General features: G+C 39.2%; 1 protein-coding gene and 1 non-coding gene across 7 annotated transcripts in view; both read left to right on the forward strand.

Annotated features, from left to right (window-relative positions):
- The window catches only part of GDPD4 (glycerophosphodiester phosphodiesterase domain containing 4), a 138742-nt gene that overhangs the window by 19020 nt on the left and 95996 nt on the right, over window positions 1–23726 (forward strand). For 3 of the 6 annotated variants that reach the window (XM_047692780.1, XM_047692782.1, XM_047692783.1), the window contains 2 exons: window positions 16056–16149; window positions 18546–18605. The exons of the other annotated variants lie outside the window; for them this stretch is intronic. In XM_047692780.1, the coding sequence (XP_047548736.1) occupies window positions 16056–16149; window positions 18546–18605 (154 nt within the window). The remainder of the gene's footprint in view (window positions 1–16055; window positions 16150–18545; window positions 18606–23726) is intronic. 6 annotated transcript variants of the gene reach the window in all.
- LOC125080329 (U4 spliceosomal RNA) lies at window positions 6055–6199 on the forward strand. The gene has a single exon (XR_007121338.1). It is a non-coding gene; the product is annotated as a U4 spliceosomal RNA (small nuclear RNA).

The raw sequence follows: 23726 nt of genomic DNA on the forward strand, positions 1-23726 counted from the left end.
TTCCTCATTGTATATTCTTGGTTTTTGTTTTCTTTGCCATAAATTAATTGATCATGTATATACATGGGCTCTTTATTCTGTTCCATTGATCTATGTGTCTGTTTTCAATGCTAGTACCATACTGATTTGATTACTATGGATTTGTAAACAGTCTGAAATCAGGGAGTGTGATGCTTCCAGCTTTGTACTTTTTCCATATTGCTTTGGCTGTTCAAGGTCTTTTGTAGTTCTATTAAAAAATTAGGATTATTTGTTCCATTTCTGTGAAAAATGCCTTTGGAATTTTGATAGGGATTGAACTGAATCTACAGATGGCTTTGGGTGATATGGGAATTTTAATAATATTCTTTAATATTCTTCATGAATGTGAGATATCTTTCCATTTATTTGTGTCTTCAGTTTCTTTAATGTCTTACCTTTTTCAGTACATAGATTTTTCACCTCCTTGGTTAAATTTATTCCTAGGTATTTTATTGTTATTGATGCTAATGTAAATGGAATTTTTTTCTTTATTTCTTTTTCAGATAATTCATTATTAGTGTACAGTAATGCTATTGATTTTTGGGTGTTGATTTTGTCTCCTGCAACTTAACTGAATTTCCTAATCGGATATAACTGTTTTTTGGTGGCATCTTTAGGATTTTCTCTATATAAAAATCATGAAACCTGCAAATGGAGACAATCATTTGCATTCCAATTCTGATGCCTTTTATTTATTTATTTTTTCTTGTCTGATTGCTTTGGCTAGGACTCCCAATACTATGTTGAATAGGAGTGGTGAGAATGTGCACCCTTGTCTTATTCTTGATCTTAGAGGAAAAGCATTCAACCTTTCATTTACTTTCACAACCTTTCACAATTGAGTAAGATATTCACTGTAGACTTATCATATGTGCCCTTTATTATATTGAGGTATAACACCTCTATATTTTATTTGTTGAGAGTTTTTTCTTTCCAAGTTTTTATTTAAATTCCAGTTAACATAGTGTGAATTTAGTTTCAGATGTAGAATATAGTGATTTAACACTTACATACAATATCGATGCTCATCGCAGCAAGTACCCTTCTTAATCCCCATCACCCACTTAACATTGTCTTCACACCTTCCCTCTGGTAACCATCAATTTGTCTTCTGTAGTCAAGAGTCTGTTTCTTGGTTTTCCTCTTGAGAGTTTTTAATCATGAAAAGGTAATTAATTTTGTTAATTGTTCTTTTTTCATCTATAGAGATTTTCATATGATTTTTGTTTTTCATCCTGTTAATGTAGTGTATCACATTTATTAGTTTATGTATCTTGAACCATCCTTGCATCACGGGGATGAATCCCACTTGATAGTGGTTTATGATTTTTTTTTTAAGATTTTATTTATTCATTTGACAGACAGAAATCACAAGTAGGCAGAGAGGCAGGCAGAGAGAGAGGAAGGGAAGCAGACTCCCTGCTGAGCAGAGAGCCCGATGCAGGGCTCGACCCAGGAGCCTGAGATCATGACCTGAGCCGAAGGCAGAGGCTTTAACCCACTGAGCCACCCAGGCGCCCCGGTTTATGATCTTTTTAATGTGGTATTGAATTTGGCTTGCTAATTTTTTGTTGTGAATTTCTGCATTTATGTTCATCAGGGATATTGGCCTGTAGTTTTCTTTTCTTTTAATTCTTTTTTTTTTAAGATTTTATTTATTTATTTGACAGAGATCACAAGTAGACAGAGAGGCAGGCAGAGAGAGAGAGAGAGAGGGAAGCAGGCTCCCTGCCGAGCAGAGAGCCCGATGCGGGACTCGATCCCAGGACCCTGAGATCATGACCTGAGCCGAAGGCAGCGGCTTAACCCACTGAGCCACCCAGGTGCCCCGCTTTTCTTTTAATTCTTTATTTACATTCCATTTAGTTAACATATACTGTATTACTAGTTTCAGGGGTAGAAATTAGCAATTCACCAATTGCATGTAACACCCAGGGCCTGTAGTTTTCTTGTAGTGTCCTTATCTGGCTTTGGTGTCAGGGTAATTATTTTTTTGTAAAATGAGTTTGGGAGTGTTCTTTCCTCCTCAGTTTCTGGAAGACTTTGAGAAGGATTAGTAATTGTCTAAATATTTGGTAAAATTCACCAGCAAAACAATCTGGTCCCGGGATTTTCTTTGTTGGAAAGTTTTTGATTACTGATTTAGTCTCCTCACTCAGTATCAGTCTGTTCAGATTTTCTATTTCTTCATGATTCATTTTTGGTAGATTGTATGTTTCTAGGAATTTACCTATTTCTTCTAGGTTGTCTAGTTTGTTGGCATATAGTTGGTCATAGAAGTTGCTTATGATCCTTTTTATTTCTGTGGTAATCAGTTGGAGTGTCCACATTTTCATTTGTAATTTTATTTATTTGGGTCCTCTCTTTCTTCCTTGGTCAGTCTTGCTACAGGTTTGTTGGTTTTGTTTACTTTTTCAAAGAGTCAACTTTCAATTTTGTTAATCTTTTCTGTTGTTTGCCTGCTCTCTGTTTTACTCATTTACCAAATAAATTGGCCCTTGAATGAAGGGAAGGCCTTGCAGGACCTTGCTACACAACCAAAAGAATATACAGTCTTCCTCGTAGTTTTCCCCCCAAAGAATCTCTGGTCATTTACCAAGGTGGTTGTGCATGGGGTTGTACTTTTGGGGGTATTAATGGACATTGATGCTGAATTGATATGAATTTCTGGAGATTTTAAAAACACCACTGACTTACTAGTCAGAATAAGGCTTTCAGATGACAGGTAATGGATGGCACTTTGGCTCACGTCCATCTGAACAGTGGGTTTAGTGGGTCCCCAGACCTACTTTGTGGTTATTTCACTAGTTCTGGAATGTATAGTTGGAATAAACATACTCAGCAGCAAGCAGAATTCTCACTAAAACTCCATCATCAAATGGAAGTTGTATATATGAGTGCATTCCCACAGGTTCTAATGCCATAAATAAGTTTCGTGGGCAATTTTCCCTTGCTACTATAGCAGATTACTACCAATTGGGTGGCGTAAAACAATATGCGTTCATTATCTCATAGTTCTGTAGGTCAGAAGTCAGACATACTCAGCTGGGTACTCTGCTTAGATCTTATAATGCTGAAATCAAGGTGCCAGCTGGCCTGATATTTTATCTGTAGTTCTGAGTGAGAATACACTTAGAGGTTTTTTTCAAGTTATTGGCAGAATCTGTGTATTTCTGGGATTGTAGGAATGAAATCCCCTTTCTTTGGTGGTTGTCAGATGGACGTGTTCTCACCTGCTAGAGGCCAGTGCATTCTTTAGCTTGTGGCCTTCTCTATCTTCAAAGCTAACAACTGGGTGTCAAGTCCTTCTCACACTGCAAATTTCTCTGAGTTCTTTTTCATCTCCCCTTCTCTTATGTCCTCATCTTCTGATTTTAAGAGTTCATGTAATTACACTGGATTTACCCAGATAATCCAGGTTAATCTCCCTATTTTATTTTATTTTTTAATTAACATATAATGTATTACTGTTTCAGGACTACTGGTCTGTAAATCACCAGTCTTACACAATTCACAGCACTCACCATATCACATAGCCTCCCCAGTGTCCATCACCCAGCCACTCCATCCTTCCCACCCTCCTCCCCTCCAGCAACACTCAATTTGTTTCCTGAATTAAGAGTCTCTTATGATTTGTCTCCCTCTCTGGTTTCATCTTGTTTCATTTTTCACCTCTCTTCCCCTATGATTCTCTGTCTTGTTTCTCAAATTCTTCATATCAGTGAGATCATATGATAATTGTCTTTCTCTGATCGACTTACTTCACTTAGCATAATACCTTCTAGTTCCATCCATGTTGTTGTGAATGACAAGATTTTTTTGATGACTCCATAATATTCATATATATTTATATATACACACCACATCTTCTTTACCCTTTCATCTGTTGACGGATATCTAGGCTCATTCCATAGTTTGTCTGTTGTGGACATTGCTGCTATAAACATTGGGGTGCAGTTACCCCTTCAGATCACTACCTTTGTATATTTGGGGTAAATGCCCAGTAGTGCAGTTGCTGGGTTGTAGGGTAGCTCTATTTTTAACTTTTGGAAGAACCTCCATACCGTTTTCCAGGGTGGCTGCACCAGCTTGCATTCCCACCAACAGTGTAGGAGGGTTCCCCTTTCTTGACATCCTCACCAACATCTGTCGTTTCCTGACTTGTTAATTTTAGCCATTCTGACTGGTGTGAGGTTGTATCTCACTGTGGTTTTGATTTGTTTTTCCCTGATGCTGAGCGATGTTGAGCACTTTTTCATGTATTTTTTGGCTATTTGGACGTCTTCATTGCAGAAATGTCTGTTCATGTCTTCTGCCCATTTCTTGATTGGATTATTTGTTCCTTGGGTATTGAGTTTGATAAGTTCTTTACAGATTTTGGATACTACCCCTTTCTCTGCTATGTCATTTGCAAATATCTTCTCCCATCCTGTCAGTTGTCTTTTGGTTTTGTTGACTGTTTCCTTTGCTGCACAAAAGCCTTTGATCTTGATGAAGACCCAGGAGTTCATTTTTGCTTTTGATTCCCTTGCCTCTGGAGATGTGTCTAAGCAAGAAGTTGCTGTGGTTGAGGTCAAAAACGTTACTGCCGGTGTTCTCTTCTAGGATTTTGATGGACACCTGCCTTAAATTTAGGTCTTTCGTGCATTTTGAGTTTATCTTTGTGTACAGTGGAAGAAAGTTGTCTAGGTTCATTCTCCTACATGAGGGTGTCCAATTTTCCCAACACCATTTGTTGAAGAGACTGTGTTTTTTCCATTGGACATTCCTTCCTGCCTTGTCGGAAGAGTAGTTGACCATAGAGTTGAGGGTCCATTTCTGGGCTCTCTGTTCTGTTCCATTGATCTGTGTGTCTGTTTTTGTGCCAGTATCATACTGTCTTGATGATTACAGCTTTGTAATAGAGCTTGAAGTCTGGAATGTGATGCCACTACCTTTGGTTTCTTTTTCAACATTCCTCTGGCTATTTGGGGACTTTTCTGGTTCTATATAAATTTTAGGATTATTTGTTCCATTTCTTTGGAAACAGTTGATGGTATTTTGATAGGGATTGCATTAAATGTGTAGATTGCTTTTGGTAGTACAGACATTTTCACAATATTTGTTCTTCCGATCCATGAGCATGGAACGTTTTTCCATTTCTTTGTGTCTTCCTCAGTTTCTTTCATGAGTACTCTGTATTTTTCTGAGTACAGATTCTTGGCCTCTTTGATTAGGTTTATTCCTAGGTGTCTTACAGTTTTGGGTGCAATTGTAAATGGGATCGACTCCTTAGTTTCTCTTTCTTCTGTCTTGCTGGTGTATAGAAATACAACTGATTTCTGTGCATTGATTTTATATCCTGACACTTTACTGAATTCCTGTATGAGTTCTAGCAATGTTGGAGTGGAGTCTTCTGAGTTTTCCACATGAAGTATCATATCATCTACAAAGAGAGAGTTTGACTTCTTTGTGAATTCAGATGACTTTTATTTCTTTTTGTTGTCTGATTTCTGAGGCTAGGACTTCTAGTACTATGTTGAATAGCAGTGGTGATAGTGGACATCCCTGTGTGTTCCTGACCTTAGGGAAAAGCTCTCAGGTTTCCCCCATTGAGAATGATTTTTGCTGTGGGTTTTTCATAGATGGCTTTGATGATATTGAGGTATGTACCCTATATCCCTACACTGTGCAGAGTTTTGATCAAGAAAGGATGTTGTACTTTGTCAAATGCTTTCTCAGCATCTGTTGAGAGTATCATATGGCTCTTATTCTCTCTTTCATTAATGAATTGAATCACATTAATTGATTTGTGGATATTGAACCAATGTTGAAGCCCAGGAATAAATCTCACTTGGTTGTGGTGCATAATCCTTTTAATGTACTATTGGATCCCATTGACTAGTATTTTGATGAGAATTTTTGCATCCATGTTTATCAGGGAATATTGGTCTGTAATTGTCTTTTTTGATGGGGTCTTTGTCTGGTTTTGGGATCAAGGTAATGCTGGCCTCATAAAATGAGTTTGGGAGTTTCCCTTCCATTTCTGTTTTCAGCTTTGCGCAGTGGCAGTATCGTAGCCAATGAGGTTTATCCGAGGCGCGATTATTGCTAATTGAAAACCTTCCATTTCTGTTTTTTGGAACAGTTTCAGGAGAATAGGTAATAATTCTTTAATTTTTTTTTTTTTAACTAGAAAGGTCTATTTTTTTTTAAAGATTTTGTTTATTTATTTGACAGAGAGAGATCACAAGTAGATGGAGAGGCAGGCAGAGAGAGAGAGAGAGGGAAGCAGGATCCCTGCCGAGCAGAGAACCCGATGTGGGACTCGATCCCAGGACGCCGAGATCATGACATGAGCCGAAGGCAGTGGCTTAACCCACTGAGCCACCCAGGCGCCCCGGTAATAATTCTTTAAATGTTTGGAGGAATTCCCCTGGGAAGCTGTCTGGCGTTGGGCTCTTGTTTGTTGGGAGATTTTTGATGACTGTTTCAATCTCTTTACTAATTATGGGTCTGCTCAGGTTTTCTATTTCTTCCTGGTTCACTTTTGGTAGCTTATACTAGGAATGCAACCATTTCTTCCAGATGGTCTAATTTGCTGGTGTATAGTTGCTCGTGATATGTTCTTGTAATTGTTTGTCTTTCTTTGGTGTTGGTTGTGATCTCTCCTATTTCATTCATGATTTTATTAATTTGGGTCCTTTCTCTTTCTTTTTTGGTAAGTCTGGCCAGGGGTTTATCAGTTGTATTAATTCATTCACAGAACCAGCTCCTAGTTCTGTTGCTCAGTTCTATTGTTCTTTTGGTTTCTAGTTCACTGATTTCTGCTCTGATGTTTATTCTTTCTCTTCTCCTGCTGGGTTTAGGCTTTCTTCACTGTTCTTTCTCTAGCTTCTTTAGGTGTAGGGTTAGGTCGTGTATTTGAGACCTTGTTTCTTGAGAAAGGCTTGCATGGCTATATACATTCCTCTTAGGACCGCTTTTGCTGTATCCCACAGATTTTGAACAGTTGTGTTTTCATTTTCATTTGTTTCCATGATTTTTTTCAATTCTTCTTTAATTTCCGGATTGACTCATTCATTCTTTAGTAGGATGCTCTTTAGCCTCCATTATTTGTGTTCTTTCCAACTTTCCTCTTGTGATTGAGTTCTAGTTTCAGAGCATGATGGTCTGAAAATAAGCAGGGAATGATCCCAGTCTTTTGGTACTGGTTGAGACCTGATTTGTGTCCCAAGATGTGATCTCTTCTGGAGAATGTTCCATGAGCACTAGGGAAGAATGTGTATTCTCTTGCTTTCGGTTGGAGTGTTCTGAATGTATCTGTGATGTCCATCTGGTCCAGTGTGTCATTCAAAGCCTTTATGTCCTTGTTGACCTTTTGCTTAGATGATCTGTCCATTTCAGTGGGGGGGGGGGTGTTAGGGTCCCCTGCGAATTACTGTATTATTGTCAATGTGTTTCTTTGATTTTGTTATTAATAGGTTTATATAATTGGCAGCTCGCATGTTAGGGGCATAGATATTTAAAATTGTTAGGTCTTCATGTCGTATGGACCCTTTAAGTATGACATAGTGTCCTTTCTCAACTCTTCTTATCGTCTTTGGCTTCAGATCTAATTTGTCTGATAAAAGGATTGACACCCCAGCTTTCTTTTGATGTCCGTTAGCATGGTAAATGGTTTTCCACCCCTCCCTCTCAATCTGGAGGTGTCTTGGATCTAAAATGAGTCTCTTGCAGACAGCATATTGTTGGCTTTTTTTTTTTTTTAATCCATTCTGACACCCTGTGTTTTTTGATTGGGACCTTTAGCCCATTTACATTCAGGGTACCTATTGAGAGATATGAATTTGGTGCTATGGTATTGCCTGTAAGGTGACTGTTAAGTGTATATTGTCTCTGTTCCTTTCTGGTCTGTTACTTTTAGGCTTTCTCTTTGCTTAGAGGATCCCTTTCAATATTTCCTGTAGGGCTGGTTTTGTGTTTGCAAAGTCTTTTAGTTTTTGTTTGTCCTGGAAGCTTTTTCTCTCTCCTTCTATTTTCAGTGAGAGCCTAGCTGGATATAGTATTCTTGGCTGCATATTTTTTTTCATTTAGTGCTCTGAATATATCATGCCAGTCCCTTCTGGCCTGCCAGATCTCTGTGGATAGGTCTGTTGCCAATCTAATATTTCTGCCATTGTATGTTGCAGACATCTTGTCCCAAGCTGCTTTCAGGATTTTCTCTTTGTCTGTGAGACTTGTAAGTTTTACTATTAGATGATGGGGTGTGGACCTATTTTTATTGATTTTGAGGGGGTGTTGTCTGTGCCTCCTGGATTTTGATGCCTGTTTCCTCCCCACATGAGTGCTATAATTTGCTCCAGTATACCTTCAGGCCCTCTCTCTCTTTCTTCTTCTTCTGTGATCCCAATTATTCTAATACTGTGTCGTCTTCTGGTATCACTTATCTTTTGAATTCTCCTCTTGTGATCCAGTAGTTGTTTATCTCTCCTTGTCTCTGCTTCTTTATTCTCCATCATTTGGTCTTCTATATCACTAATTCTCTCTTCTGCCTCATTTATCCTAGCTGTTAGAGCCTCCATTTTTTGGATTTCAGCTTGGTTAAATTTTAGATCTTTTGTTTCCCCAGAAAGGGATTCTCTAGTATATTTTGTAGTTTTTTCAAGCCCATCTAGTATCTTTATAGCCATCATTCTGAACTCTGGTTCTGACATCTTACTAATGTCTGTGTTGATTAGGTCCATGGCAGTTGGTACTGCCTCTTGTTCTTGTTTTTGAGGTGAGTTTTTCAGTTTTGTCATTTTGTCCAGAGGAGAACAGATGAATGAACAAAATGCTAAAAGGGTAACAACTATCCCAGAAAAATATACACTAACCAAATCATAAGAGATCAAAAATGGGGGGGATGGGATAAAGGGAAAAAAATATATATATGAATGATTAAGCTGGTGAATAGAATAGAGCCACCGACTTGATTGTGGGTGTATTTTGGTTTGTTAGAAGAAACTGCCTCACAGAATTTTAAGGAAAGAAAAACATATATATACACAAAAATAAGGCTAAGCACAATGACAGGATGGACTATGAATGTAAAGAAGGAAATTAAAAAAGATTTTATAAGAGGAATTCATAAATTGGTTCAGAAAAGAAAGAAAAAAGTTAAAAAAAAAAAAGAAAGGGAGAAGTTGTTTGGGAGGAGACTAGAACAAAACCATACACTAGATTTAGGGTATATTTTGGTTTGTTAGAAGAAACTGTATCCCAAAATTTTAAAGAAAGAAAATCCTGTATGTACATAAAATTAACATTAAATACAAAGAAGGGATAGAATATGAATATAAAAACAAAAATAAAAAAAAATTTAAAAAAGATATTTATAAGATGTTGGTTAAAATAGGAAAGAGGAAAAATTCAAAAATGAGAAATGGGGAAAAAAAAGAAAATTTTAAAAATTTAACTTTGAAACACTAAGAAATCATGGGGAAAAAGCTATGAATTCTATGTGCTCTATTTCCCTAGAGCTGAAGTTTTGTAGTTCTCATTGATCTGTAAACTTGGTCTTGGCTAAATGGTCTTGCTGATCTGGGGGAGGGGCCTGTTGCAGTGATTGGCAAATTTGCCTGAGGCCAAATTTTACCACCCTTGTGGGGGCGGGCAGGCTAAGTAATCTGTTTGCTCTCAGTAGCTTTTGTTCCTCAAACATTTTCTGTACAGCTTTGGAGGATGAAAATGAAAATGGCAGCCTCCCAATCCAGCCGGGAGGAGCTAAGAACTCAGGCCCCCCACTCCTCAGTGCCCTCAGAGAAAAGCAGTCAATCACTCGTGTCTCCCTGGTCTCTGGTTGCACTTTGTGCTCACCGGGCCTGTGACTGTTTCTATCTCTGGCACATGACCCCGTTTGTTGTTTCCAAACCCAGCAGATTCCTGCAATGTACTCCAGCACTGCTCTTCCCAGTGGAGGAAGGGGGTTGGGTCTCCCTGGACCTGGTGGGCCCTGCTCGAAGAAGCCGACTGCCACAGATGACCTTTTATGGCAACCCTGAGCTGAGAGCCCACTCCTCGGCTATGTCTTTGCAGCCAGCTTTCCCACTCCAGTATGTAGGAGCTCTGCCACACTCAGACACTTCCAGACTTTCTGTGATCCTGAGGGTCCTGAGACCACACTGACCCAATGAGGATTCCACACCACATTCCCCACTTAGCCACTGTCTGTTCAGCAGACATTTAAAACTTCAGTGATTTTGTGCTCTGCTGCACTCTCACTTATTGGTAGCTGGCTGATGCCCCCCCCCCACCATCTATCTTCCTGTATATCGCCTCAGATTCACTTCTCTGCACGTCCTACTTCCAGAATGTGGTCACTTTTCTGTTCATAGAATTGCTGTTCTTCTTCACTTCAATCTCCTGTTGAGTTTGTAGGTGTTTGGAATGGTTTGATAACTATTTACCTGAATTCCTGGGACCAGACAAAATTCAGGTCTCCTACTCCTCTGCCATCTTGCTGGCAGACTCTAATCTCCCTATTTTAAAGTCAACTAATTAGTAACCTTAATTACATCTGCAAAGTTCCTTCTACCATCTAACATACCATTACTGGTGTAACATCAGAGGACAAAGTTTATGGCAGCCAGAATTCTGCTGGCCCATCCTTTCCTCCTTCACTTCGTTCCTCCCTTCCTCTCTCTCACTATACACACACACACCCACACACACCCACACACATATATGATATATGTATATATCCCCCCATATATATATATTTTTTTCTCTTCTTCCATTCTTTTACCTTTCAAAATAGGATGTGTTAATAGTAGTTAAGTATATATTGGTACTTAAATTAGAGGTATAACCATCACCCACTGGTGAGAACTCTAACCTCTTTTGGAGAGAGGATTGATGTATATTTAGTCATATGAGAGATAATTGCATAATCTTAGAGAATAAGAGTAGTTAGTAGAGGTGTGAATGGATATCAAGTTGACCTTGAGTAGACTGTGATAGTGTACTTTCTGGGCCAGCTAAACTAAAACTACGTTTCTGAGAATTTCGTTTCCAGTATAGGATTGGGTTAGGATGAGTCACAAGAGAAATTTGCATATAATTTGGATGTAGGAAGTGAGGCAGAAGTCACTGTTTTATACTCTGAAGGTCATTATGGCAGGCATTGTGTTAGCCTTCATGCAATGTTAGTATCTGATGGTTCGCTTAGTTGGCATGGGGTGGCACCTCAGCCCACATACTCCTTGACCTTGCCAGATCTTTTTTAGTTATTTAATGTCCTAGGCCACAGTAATAAAAGGCACCAACTTTTTCTACAGTTCACTCTTATCATCAAGGTTGAAGGCAGTGTATTATAACCTTGTTAAACTTAATACATCGGTTACGTGGAGCACAGGGTGCTGGATGATGTGTCAGGCAACGATACTGGTAGTGGTGGTTCAGCAACAGACCACCAGAGAAATCAAAAGATTTCTTATATATCTTCATATACATTATACATATATATATACATTATATATACATATACATATTCATATACATTATATGTGTGTGTGTGTGTGTGTGGGGATACTTAAAAATACTATAGGAAGTACATGGCACACTTCCAAGGGGCACATAGACAGTCAAGGAAGAGTGCAATCAGAAAGAGAAGCAGGACCTGGGGTACATGCCTTTATTAGGTTCATTGGGTGGAGTGTTTGGGATTCCTGGGCTAGGGCCAAATTGTTCAGTTCAAACTAAAAGAGCAGGAATCTGGTAAGCACAGTGAGAATCTTATCTAAGGAGCATATAAGGCATACAGGCACTAGGAAGCAGAGGAAACTTGATCCCAAGGGCTGTTGGGAGAGACCTATCAGAAACTTATATTTGCTTGTGACTTTGTGGGACGCTATACAGGACATGTGCTTCCCTGAGGGAGCTAGTGTCAGTTTAAGATCACTGCAGGCCATGTAGCCAAACAAAATGGATGTGGAGGTGGCAATACCATGGACCAGCTTAACTAAATACTTGACACAGTGATAGACAGACACATGTTCCATTGTCTGTCCTCATGGATTCCAGTGTGTCCTCAGGAGTTTCAGTTTGTCTTTGTGCATTCCAGTTGCTCATTATGGGTTTTAGTTCTCTCATATGTCATGTTCATTTTTACTTCCCAACTGCTGGCCTGACTTCTAGCAACTTTAGGCCAAAGATCAGAACAGATGTAACAGCCTTATGTAGCCTTCTCTACTGGCTTCTAAATAGCATAAGGTCTAATCCCTACAATAAATCCTCTCCTGACCCCAGAACAGTAAAATATTCTAATCATTTTGGAAAAGTTTTCAGCCACTGTCTTTTCAAATATTATTTTTACCCCATTTTTTTTATCATCTCTACTTTTGAAACTTTAATTTTATGTGTATTAGAACTTCTTTATCCCCGAGTGCCTTATGAATGAAAATCTTGTGAATTTTTTGTTTATTTGCCCATTTGTCTCTGTTTCATTCTTGATATTTTTTCTGACCTATCTTTTGTTTAACATATTTTTATTTTTTTAATTAGTCTCCTTTTAAATAGTTAATTCTCTACTGAAATTCTTAATTTTGTCCCAGTCTAAACAGTTTAAGGATATTTATTTAGAAGTCTGTGTCTGATATCTTTCTTACCTAGATTTGCTGAAGATCTTTTTACGTTGTCCTCCCTTCCTCCCTCCCTTCTTCCCTCCTCTTTTAAGTAGGCTCCATGCCCAGTATAGAGCCAAACACAGGGCTTAAACTCACAACCCTGACATTAAGATCTGAGCTGTTATCAAAAGTTGAACACTTAACTGACTGAGCCACCCAGGTGCCCCTCTTGTCCTTGTTTATTTAGGCATTCGCTAATGTGGTCTCCTCCCCTGGAATGCCTGATTGTTTTGCTTGAGTGCCAGACATTGTATATAAAAAGTTTGAATAGGTAATTTGAGGCCTTGAATTTCATTATGTCCTCTCAGTTACTCTGACAAGTAACTAGGTGTATTAGCAAATCCTATTCACCTAAAATCAGTTTGATGTACTTAAATGGTTCAAAGCTAGGATTCAGTCCCCCAAAAGCAGTGTATTTCTGGTTTGTGCTTATTCCTAGGATAGCCTTGGAAGGTCCTAAATCAAAGTGTATAGTGTTTATCAGATTACACTTCTCACTTGTTTGTTCTCCTTACCCTATGAGATACAGGAAGCCCTCCTTCTTATCTCAGCCACTTCTAGAGAACAATAACTCAAATGGCAGGTTATGTTTGTGGATTTCCTCTTTTACTTGAATCTTGGTTCCGTAGTTCTTCACTGCTTATTGGTTCCTGGAAGAGTTCTTTAAGCACCGGTGCAATAAATGTGGATTTAGACAAAGTTGCGTTGACTAGGCTATCCTAACAGGCTTTCTCTATTGTAGGATAGAGAAAAGGGACACGTGATTATGGTGCTAGGTGTATATAAAACAAATGACCTACAGCAGAGAGAATGCTGCTTGAAAATAATAAGTTATAAGAAGCCTAAATTGGACAGTCCATGTAGAGTGAGCCTACTGCATATTCATCAGCAACTATATATTCCCAGATTAAAGGAGTGATGACAAGAAAGACTTGCTTTTTCAATTCCCACTGATGTGTAGTCAGTCACTTAAGCTTACACTTTTTTTACTTTATTTTATTTATTTATTTAACACAGAAAGACACAATGAGAGAGGGAACACAAACAGGGGGAATGGGAGAGGGAGAAGCAGGCTTCCAGCTGAGTGGGGAGTCCCATGGGAGCTCTATCCCAGAACCCTGGGATCATGACTAAGCCACCCAGGTGCCCCAAGCTTACTCTTTTTCATTCTTCTCACTTGCTTTTGTTATCTGCCCTCTGCCCCAAATCACCACCAAGAGTGAGTTCAGATGAATGGAACAGGAAGAAGTAGAATAGGGAGGGAGGAAAAAAAAAATCGCAGCTCTTCCTTTACCTGAAGTTCATAGCAGGTGGATGAGTTTGGTGAGAGAGTTTTTTGTTTTTGTTTTTGTAAAAGATTTTATTTATTTATTTGACAGAGAAAGAGATCACAAGCAGGCACAGAGAGAGAGAGAGGGAAGCAGGCTCCCTGCTGGGCAGAAAGCCCTATGTGGGACTTGATCCCAGGACCCTGAGATCACAACCTGAGCTGAAGACAGAGGTTTAACCCACTGAGCCACCCATGCGCCCCAGTGAGAGAGTTTTGAGCTGAACTAAACTAATAATAATATTTACATGAGATTGAATATGCAAAAGAAGGTTGAAAGAAGTGGAAAAAAAAAATCCAATGTGGCCAGAGAAATGATTAGAAAAGATAGAGGCACCATTAAATGGCAAACCTTAGCTTTCCATTCTTACTTGAAAGCAAAGCCTATGTCATTTCTTGTTTAAGCTATTTGATTAATCCTTTGGCTGTATCTAGACTGATAGTAAGTCCATCTTTCATTTTCTTTCAAGAACTTTGATTGTTTTGATTATCCCTGTGCTTGTATTAAAACATCATATTCTTGGGGCCCCTGCCTGGTTCAGTCAGTAGAACATGTGGCTCTTGATCTTGGGGTTGTAAATTCAGTCCTCATGTTGGATATAGAGATTGCTTAAAATCTTAAAAAAAAAAAAAGCAAAATCATATTCTTATTACATGGATATTAGTCCTTCCTTTATTTCTCTAAAATTCTTAAATATATTTGTTTTGTGATTCTTTTCTGATTGCTCTATTGCTCTGTTTTCTTGGATGCAAGTTACTCTATATTTGTCAGCTTTATTGGATTCGTTTGTTGACACTTGATGATTTCTGATTTTTGGTTATAAGCTCATCTACTGAATGCTGTTCCCGGTGTCTTGATTTGTGATACTTCTCAATATGGTGACTACTTGCCTGTTTCTTTCTTCTGGGTATGTCTTATAGTCCCTGACCAAAGAGAATTTCCTTTGTTATTTTTAATGTGGCTATATGTTCATTAATCTATATTTTATAGTATTAAAATATAATTTCTCTAGGTTTTATATTGAGAGAAGGTAATTTCTGTTATTTGGAAATGAGTCTAAATTATTTTACATGTAATATCTAGACTAAGTATAATGCTGTTTCTCTTAGCAAATCATTATCATATCATATCTCTCATAATCTACTTTCAGAACAGAACACATTTGAACGGTTTTTGTGTTTTTTTTTTAAAAAGATTTTATTTATTTATTTGACAGATCACAAGTGGGCAGAGAGGTAGGCAGAGAGGGAGAAGCAGGCTCCCCACTGAGCAGAGAGCCCAATGCAGGGCTCAATCCCAGGACCCTGAGATCATGACCTGAGCCGAAGGCAGAGGCCTAACCCACTGAGCCACCCAGGTGCCCCTTGAACTGTTTTTAAAAGGCCCAAATCTTTTAGCTCTAGCATAGAGCAATTAATACAGTAGCTATGGTTACAACTATGATAGAAAACCTATGCAAATGGTCAAAGAAACTGCCAAAATGGAAAATACCAGTTTTATTAAGGTGGTGAACTTATGGATGACTTTTTCTCTTTTGACTTTCCAGAATTTCTGTATTACTATTTTTTTGAAGAGGACATAATTTTTGAGTATATATTCTAAATAACTTTAAAAAAATCCTACCACTAATACAGACCCCCACCCCCCCCCCCAGTAAAGTACCCAGTTGCTTCTAGGATAAAGTTAAAACTTCTCAACCAAATATCTCCAAAGCTCTTCACATATCTGTTCTCAGATTGCTTCTCTTATCTCCTTCCATTTTCTTTTTTTTTTTTAAGATTTTATTTATTTGACAGAGAGATATCACAAATAGAGAAGTAGGCACAGAGAGAGGAGAAAGCAGGCTCCTTGCCGAGCAGAGAGCCTGATGTGGGGCTCAATCCCAGGACCCTGAGATCACGACCTGAGCTGAAGGCAGAGGGTTTAACCCACTGAGCCACCCAGGCGCCCCTCTCCTTCCATTTTCTTATGCTTTATTTAGTTCAGTCTTGTTCCCCACCCTTGACACAGACACTACTAATTTCTGCTATGTTTTAAGGATTGAAACACATTTTTGCAGGGTCATTTTTCTAGGTACAGGATACTGGTTCTTTTGGTCCATTGTTTTGCTGAGTTTATTTGGGATCCTGGCTGCCTACTGTACATTGCTGGTGGTGAGTAATATTTCATTGCGGTTGGTGAGTAATGTTTTGCATTTCTCCTACTCTCTTCCTGAGTAGCCTTGTGAGGTGCTCTTGTCTGGGATGGTATCCAGTAGGTGCTGGGAGCCTTCATAACCTAAGATCACTCTTGTCTTAGCAGAGTTGGGGTTTACATCAGCTACTTGAATCTTAGGCACAAAGGATGGATGGAGGAAAGAAAGGCTTGTACTGTTAGACCATCTGCTTTACAACCTTCCCTTTTAAAGTGTGGCAGAACATCCTTTTTCTAATCTTGTTTCATAACCTATTTTATGGTTCACTCGATGATGTTATGTTAAACGCTCCAGATTCACATTAGCAGTACCTTTACATATTGAACTACCTCATTTCACATCCTGTCTCCTGAGAATCAGTCTTTCTGAGCCTTATAAATTAGCTAGTTTTTCAAACCTATTCTAAGGTGCAAATGAACATTAGTCCTCTAGTCCAGGTGCAGAGTACATTTTAGCAAATCTTTTGGCAAAGAGTGACCCTGTCTCTATTGCCTGACATAGTAGTATAGCATGGTATGAGAAATTCAGGCCAAGCAAGAGAAAAGTCTGTAGAAGAGGAAAGCTATGGGAGGATAACTTTCAGGTAATGGGAGTTTTTCAGTGCCCACTTATCTATTGAGCGTATATATCTTTATCTGATTTCACAATTCACTGTCCTTACTGATTTCTTTTATGATACAGAAGACCCCAACCCACCAAATCCATTGCCATTTGCATTTTTTCAACAAAATTTATTAATCACTGTATGAGTGATAAGCACTGAGTATACAGTGATCAACAGAACATGCAGTTTCTGTTTTCATGCAGGGTACTTCCAAGAGATAGGTATGATACGTGAAGTTAGAGTCTTAATTCAATGAGTTTAGACTCTAGTAGGGCAACTAACTCATAGATAAAAATAACTAACACAGGCAGAACATTGTATTTGTCATTAGGGAGGCCTAAGAAAAGTTCTGCATGGGTTCTGAGAAGGAAAAGGTGACTTACAGCCAAAGGGACTAAGTAAGGTTTCTTGGAAGAAGTGGCACTGATGTGTGATCTTGAAGGGATGGTGGATTTGGACACGTGTATATGGGGATGGGGGAAGAACATTCCAGGCTGTGGAACATTATGACAAAGGTGCAAGAAAAAAATTTGGAGTGTGACTACATAAGAGGGCAAGGTCAGTTCTGTTAGCATGTAGGGAACACAGCTAAAAAGATGGGCTTGTGACAGATTTTGGAAGGTCTGGAAATAGGGCTAAGATATTTGGCATTAATCAGATTTCTATTTTAGGAAAACCATCCTGAAAATTGTGGTGTAGAGGGTGGCTATAGGCAGGGAGGGTGGCTTTTTAGAAACTTTTTAATGGGGAAAATGCAGATGAAGGATGTGCTCTGGGCAAAACTCTGACCACTGACTTATACTGCTTTTACACAGTGAACATGAACTGGTATAGCTAGCTTCTAAGGTGGGAATGAATTCAAGTGTTCCAACAAGCAGTTTATTATGACTACAACAGTTTCTACTCTACCCTACTTCTTTTTGAATACATACAGTGACAACAACAGTGCACAAAGAGGAAAACCTTACTTCTATTTCTATTGTTAGGTTACTTTGTAACCCTGGTCAAGTCATATAACCCTTTGAGCCTCCATTTCTTTTCTTTCAAATGAGAATGATAATACTTTTAAAAAATGGTATTTTATTGGGCTGGATAAAGAACAAATGAAATCAGATACATAAAATTATTTTGATAAAAAGTTTAAGACCTTTATACATTCCAACTCTCATTAATATCCTGAGCATCTAAGGGTTCTGATTTTGTTTTCCTCTCCATAGTGACTTTTAGACTGGCTAGAGTAGATTCAATTCTAATTAAGATTTATTGACTAAATAACAGGTTAACAACAGTAGTTAAGAGTTGTAACAATGGCACTGATTCCTTGAGAAAGAGCTTTTTAATAGCCCTTGGAAGGGCTGGCCTCTGCCTTCTTTCACAAGTGGGTGTAAGTAATACCAGGAATACAGTTTATCATGAGGAAAAGAAATTGGTAGGAACTCAAGAAGGCTATCAGTGTGGTGATTGTTATGAGATTACAGAGATGAAAATAATTCTTCCTGGGGGTGCCGGTGAATGTTACAAAATAGAGGTGACATTTGAACTGCCTTTGAAGAAGCATCATTGGTGTGGGGAGGGAGAACTTCTCAGGCGGGGGAGTCTCATGGCAGACAACCAGAGGCTGCAAAGTGCAGGCATAGCGAGAAGTGAATGTAGTGCCAGACTGTGAAAGGAATTTTGAGCTACAGAATACTGCTTTGGGGAGTAACTTGGTGATTTCAACATAACCTCCTTTTTCTTCTTTGCTTTTCCAGGTACTTGCATTTTTGTTGGTTTGGGAAGGGTATGAACCAAACCTGCACTGGTTTCATAAGGTAGGACACTGAACCTTTGTAGGAGACCTTGGGCAGGACTGAATGTGCCTCTCAGGCACTCAGTGTTAAGTAGAGTCATCCTTTTTTCATTGTTCCCCTTAGAAAGAAGAGATCTATTTATATAGTTTTAACTGAAATAATTTAATTTCTAACAGATGTAACTGATTTACTGAAGGAACTGAACTCAAACTTCATTTTTATTTTTTTCTTCTTTTTTTACCACTTGTTGTTAAACTCGCTCTGTGACTGTTATTCCCCTTTTGCCTAAGTAACATCTTAGGCAAACTCCATTACTTTCTCAGTCTTTTATAGTCATAAGAACATTCTCATTTCCATCATTGAAAATTTCAGTTCATTGTAATAACACAATCTTCAACATTATAAGATTTTTTCCTCTCCTTTTTTTGGACCTGACCCAAGCCTGGAAGCCTGCAGTGATAGAGCATGATGGTCCTTCTCACTCTCTTTTCACCAGAATAGGGCACAGGGGAAAGGGAGTAGGATAAAAGAACACAGTTGCGCAAAGAGGGGCAAGAGGGTCATCTGGGGTTGATGCTTTCAGGACCAGGTAAATGTAGAGTTGTTGGCTTTTTATCTGACAGGCTTTTTCATTCATTTTTTTTTAAAGATTTGATTTATTTATTTGACAGAGATCACAAGTAGGCAGAGAGGCAGGCAGAGAGAGAGAGGCAAGCAGGCTCCCGGCTGAGTGGAGAGCCCAATGTGGGACTTGATCCGAGGACACTGAGATCATGACCTGAGCCGAATGCAGGCACTTAACCCACTGAGCCACCCACGTGCCCCCCAACAGGCTTTTTATATGTGCATTTTCAGAGATCCTTCTTCTGCTGAGAACCTTGACTACACCTTTCTTGGTAGAGTCAGTATCTGTCTTCCTATACACCCAAAAATTTGTTGAGGTCTTTTCAACCTTCCCTTATTTTGGAGCCCTTTAAAATGACCCCAGAATGTGTGTCTCTAGGGATCTGTATCTTTTCCACAGGAAGTGGCATCTGTGCCCCAATATCTGCGAACGTGCAGCTCATTTCCAACATAGCCTCCCTCATTTTGTCCTGCCATGGGCTTGAGCAGCTCCAGCCACAGCCTCTTGCCTTTCTAAAGATTTTTTTCAGGCATGGTTTGTTACCATATTTTGTTTTTCCCAAACCCAGGAACATATCAAACTCTGAGTTGTCCCCTTAAATTTCCTCGTACTCAAATGAGACGTATGAACTGAAAATGTAAATTTAAGAGTTATTAGAATAGATCAAAATTGAAGTTATAAGATCTTAAAGGGAAAGAATATAGATTGAGAAGTGAAAAAATAAGCCTTATTGAGATCGCCATCTGTTTTGGAGTTGGGACACTATGATCAGTTAGTCACTACTGAGAGTCATGTGAAATCTAAAAAAGAAGACAAACGAATAGACAAAAAGCAAAATCAGACTGATAAATACAAAGAACAATTGGTTGCAGGGGAGTAGGGGTGGGGGATGCTGGGCAAAATGGGTAAAGGGGAGCAGGAGATACAGGCTTCCACTTATGAAATGAATAAGTCACAGGAATAAAAGGTACAGTATAGGGAATATAGTCTGCGGTGTTCCAGTAATGTTGCATGGTGACAGATGGTAGTTACACTTGGGGTGAGCATAATAACATAGTTGTCGAAAATGAAAATGCTAATTTGAAAAGATAATGAACCCCTGTGTTTATCACAGCATTATTTACAGTACCTAACATATGGAAATAGCCTATGTCCATCAGTAGATGAATGGATAAAGAGGATGTGGTATACATACACAATGGAATATTACGCAGCCATAAAAAAATGAGATCTTGATATTTGCAGCAACATGGCCCATCCATGGGCCTAAAGAATATTATGCTCAGTGAAATAAGTCAGAGAAAGACAAATACCATATGATTTCACTTGTATTTAGACTCTAAAAAACAAAGCAATAAGCAAACAAAAAGCAGAAACAAACCTGAAAATACAGAGAACAAACTGGTGGTTGCCAGAGGGGAGGTGGGAGGGAATAAGCCAAAAGAGGGTAATAGAGTGTGGAGTGGAAGTTATAGCTTCCAGTTATAGAATTAATAAGTTACAGAAATGAAAGGTGGTACAGCATAGGGAATATAGTCAGTGGTATTGTAATAGTGTTGTATGGGTGATAGATGGTAGCTTGAGGTGAGCATATCATAATACATAGATTTGCCCAATCATTGTGTTACACACCTGAGACTTTTGGAACATTGTGTGCCAACTATATTTCAATGAAAAAAAAAACCACACCCCACATTTTAAGTCCCAAGAACAGATTGTATCTTAATATAGAAGAGGAAGGACATTTTTTTGAGTAACTGCATTTGACAGGTTCACATTTTTCTAAGAGAAAATGTTTTATATGTACTTTCTAATTGCCTGTATCCTTTGAATCATTAATAAAAAGTTTGGTGTTGAGTAGATCATAGAATCCTATGAGATTCATATGAGTCTGATTTGACAATTAAAACCTTGTGTTGGGATGCTTCTTTTTTTTCAGTAGGCAACTTAAGATTTCTGCATCTGTGTACATAGGAGAGATTGGCATGTACAGGCATACCTTATGTCACTCTGCTTCAGTTTATTGCAGGTGCAGATACTTTTCCTTTATTACCGTATACTGTATTGTTTGTTTCCGGGGCACAGATCTGTGATTCATCAGTCTTACACAATTCACAGCACTCCCCATAGCATAGACCCTCCCCAATGTTCATCACACAGCCACCCCATTCCTCCAACCCCCCTCCACTCTAGCAACCCTCAGTTTGTTTCCCGAATTAAGAGTCTCTTATGGTTTGTCTCCCTCTCTGGTTTCGTCTTATTTCATTTTTCTCTCCCTTCCCCTATGATCCTCTGTCTTGTTTCTCAAATTCCTCAGTCAATGAGATCATATGATAATTGTCTTTCTCTGATTGACTTATTTCGCTTAGCAAAATGCCCTCTATTTCCATACATGTCATTGCAAATAGCAAGATTTCAGTTTTTTGATGTCGGCATAATATTCCATTGTATATATATATCATATCTTCTTTATCCATTCATCTGTTGATGGACATCTAGGCTCTTTCCATAGTTTGGACACTATGGACATTGCTGCTGTAAACATTATGGTGCACATGCCCCTTCAGATCACTGCATTTTTATTTTTAGGGTAAATACCCAGTAGTACGATTGCTGGGTCTTAGGGTGGCTGTATTTTTAACATTTTGAGGAACATCCATATTATTTTCCAGAGTGGCTGCACCAGCTTGCATTCCCACCAACAGTGTAGGAGGGTTCTCCTTTCTTGACATCCTCACCAACATCTGTCGTTTCCTGACTTGTTAATTTTAGCCATTCTGACTGGTGTGAGGTTGTATCTCACTGTGGTTTTGATTTGTTTTTCCCTGATGCTGAGCGATGTTGAGCACTTTTTCATGTATTTTTTGGCTATTTGGACGTCTTCATTGCAGAAATGTCTGTTCATGTCTTCTGCCCATTTCTTGATTGGATTATTTGTTCCTTGGGTATTGAGTTTGATAAGTTCTTTACAGATTTTGGATACTACCCCTTTCTCTGCTATGTCATTTGCAAATATCTTCTCCCATCCTGTCAGTTGTCTTTTGGTTTTGTTGACTGTTTCCTTTGCTGCACAAAAGCCTTTGATCTTGATGAAGACCCAGGAGTTCATTTTTGCTTTTGATTCCCTTGCCTCTGGAGATGTGTCTAAGCAAGAAGTTGCTGTGGTTGAGGTCAAAAACGTTACTGCCGGTGTTCTCTTCTAGGATTTTGATGGACACCTGCCTTAAATTTAGGTCTTTCGTGCATTTTGAGTTTATCTTTGTGTACAGTGGAAGAAAGTTGTCTAGGTTCATTCTCCTACATGAGGGTGTCCAATTTTCCCAACACCATTTGTTGAAGAGACTGTGTTTTTTCCATTGGACATTCCTTCCTGCCTTGTCGGAAGAGTAGTTGACCATAGAGTTGAGGGTCCATTTCTGGGCTCTCTGTTCTGTTCCATTGATCTGTGTGTCTGTTTTTGTGCCAGTATCATACTGTCTTGATGATTACAGCTTTGTAATAGAGCTTGAAGTCTGGAATGTGATGCCACTACCTTTGGTTTCTTTTTCAACATTCCTCTGGCTATTTGGGGACTTTTCTGGTTCTATATAAATTTTAGGATTATTTGTTCCATTTCTTTGGAAACATGAAAATGGCGACCTCCCAATTTCTGGCCTAAAGGAGCCAAGAACTCAGGCCCCACTCCTCAGTGAGCCCTCAGAGAAAGCAGTCAGTGCCTCCTATCTCTCTGGTCTCTGGCTTCACTCCTTGCTCACCCAGCCTGTGACCGAGCGTTTCTGTCTCTGGCACATGACCCCGTTTGTTGTCTCCAAACCTAGCAGATTCCTGCTGTGTATTCCCAGTGGAGGAAGGGGGTTGGGTCTCCCTGGATCTGGTGGGCCCCTGCTCGAAGAGGCCGACTGTGCTGCAGATCATGGTTTAAGGTCACTCTGAGCTGAGAGCCCACTTCTTGGTTCCATCTTTGCAGATGGCTTCCCTGATCCGATACCTGGGAGCCCTGCCACATTTAGGCACCCTCAGTCTTTCCATGACCTTGAGGGTCCTGAGACCACACCATCACAGAGAGGGCTTCACCCCTCACTTAGCCACCAGAGTGATGTCCCTCAGTGGAATAGACTTCTAAAAGTTCTGATTTTGTGCTTCGCTGCTCTATCCTTTGCTAGTAGCCAGCTGACACAGGCTCTCCCCGCCCTGCACAGTCTGTCTTCCCATATATCACCTTGGATTCACTTCTCTGCACATCCTGCCTTCCAGAAAGTGGTCACTTTTGTGTTCATAGAATTGCTGCTCTTAGTTGCCTTGATCTCCTATTGAGTTTATAGGTGTTCAGAATATTTTGATAACTATCTAGCTGAATTCCTGGGTCCAGATGAAATGTAAGTCTCTTACTCCTCTGCTATATTGCTCCTCCCCAGTACATCATTAGTTTTTGATGTAGTGTTCCATGATTCATTGTTTGCGTATAACACCTAGTGTTCTATGTAATCCATGCCCTTCTTGATACCCATCGCCAGGCT

This window comes from Lutra lutra, chromosome 10 (genome assembly GCF_902655055.1).
Source record: "Lutra lutra chromosome 10, mLutLut1.2, whole genome shotgun sequence".
Lineage (NCBI taxonomy): Eukaryota > Metazoa > Chordata > Mammalia > Carnivora > Mustelidae > Lutra > Lutra lutra.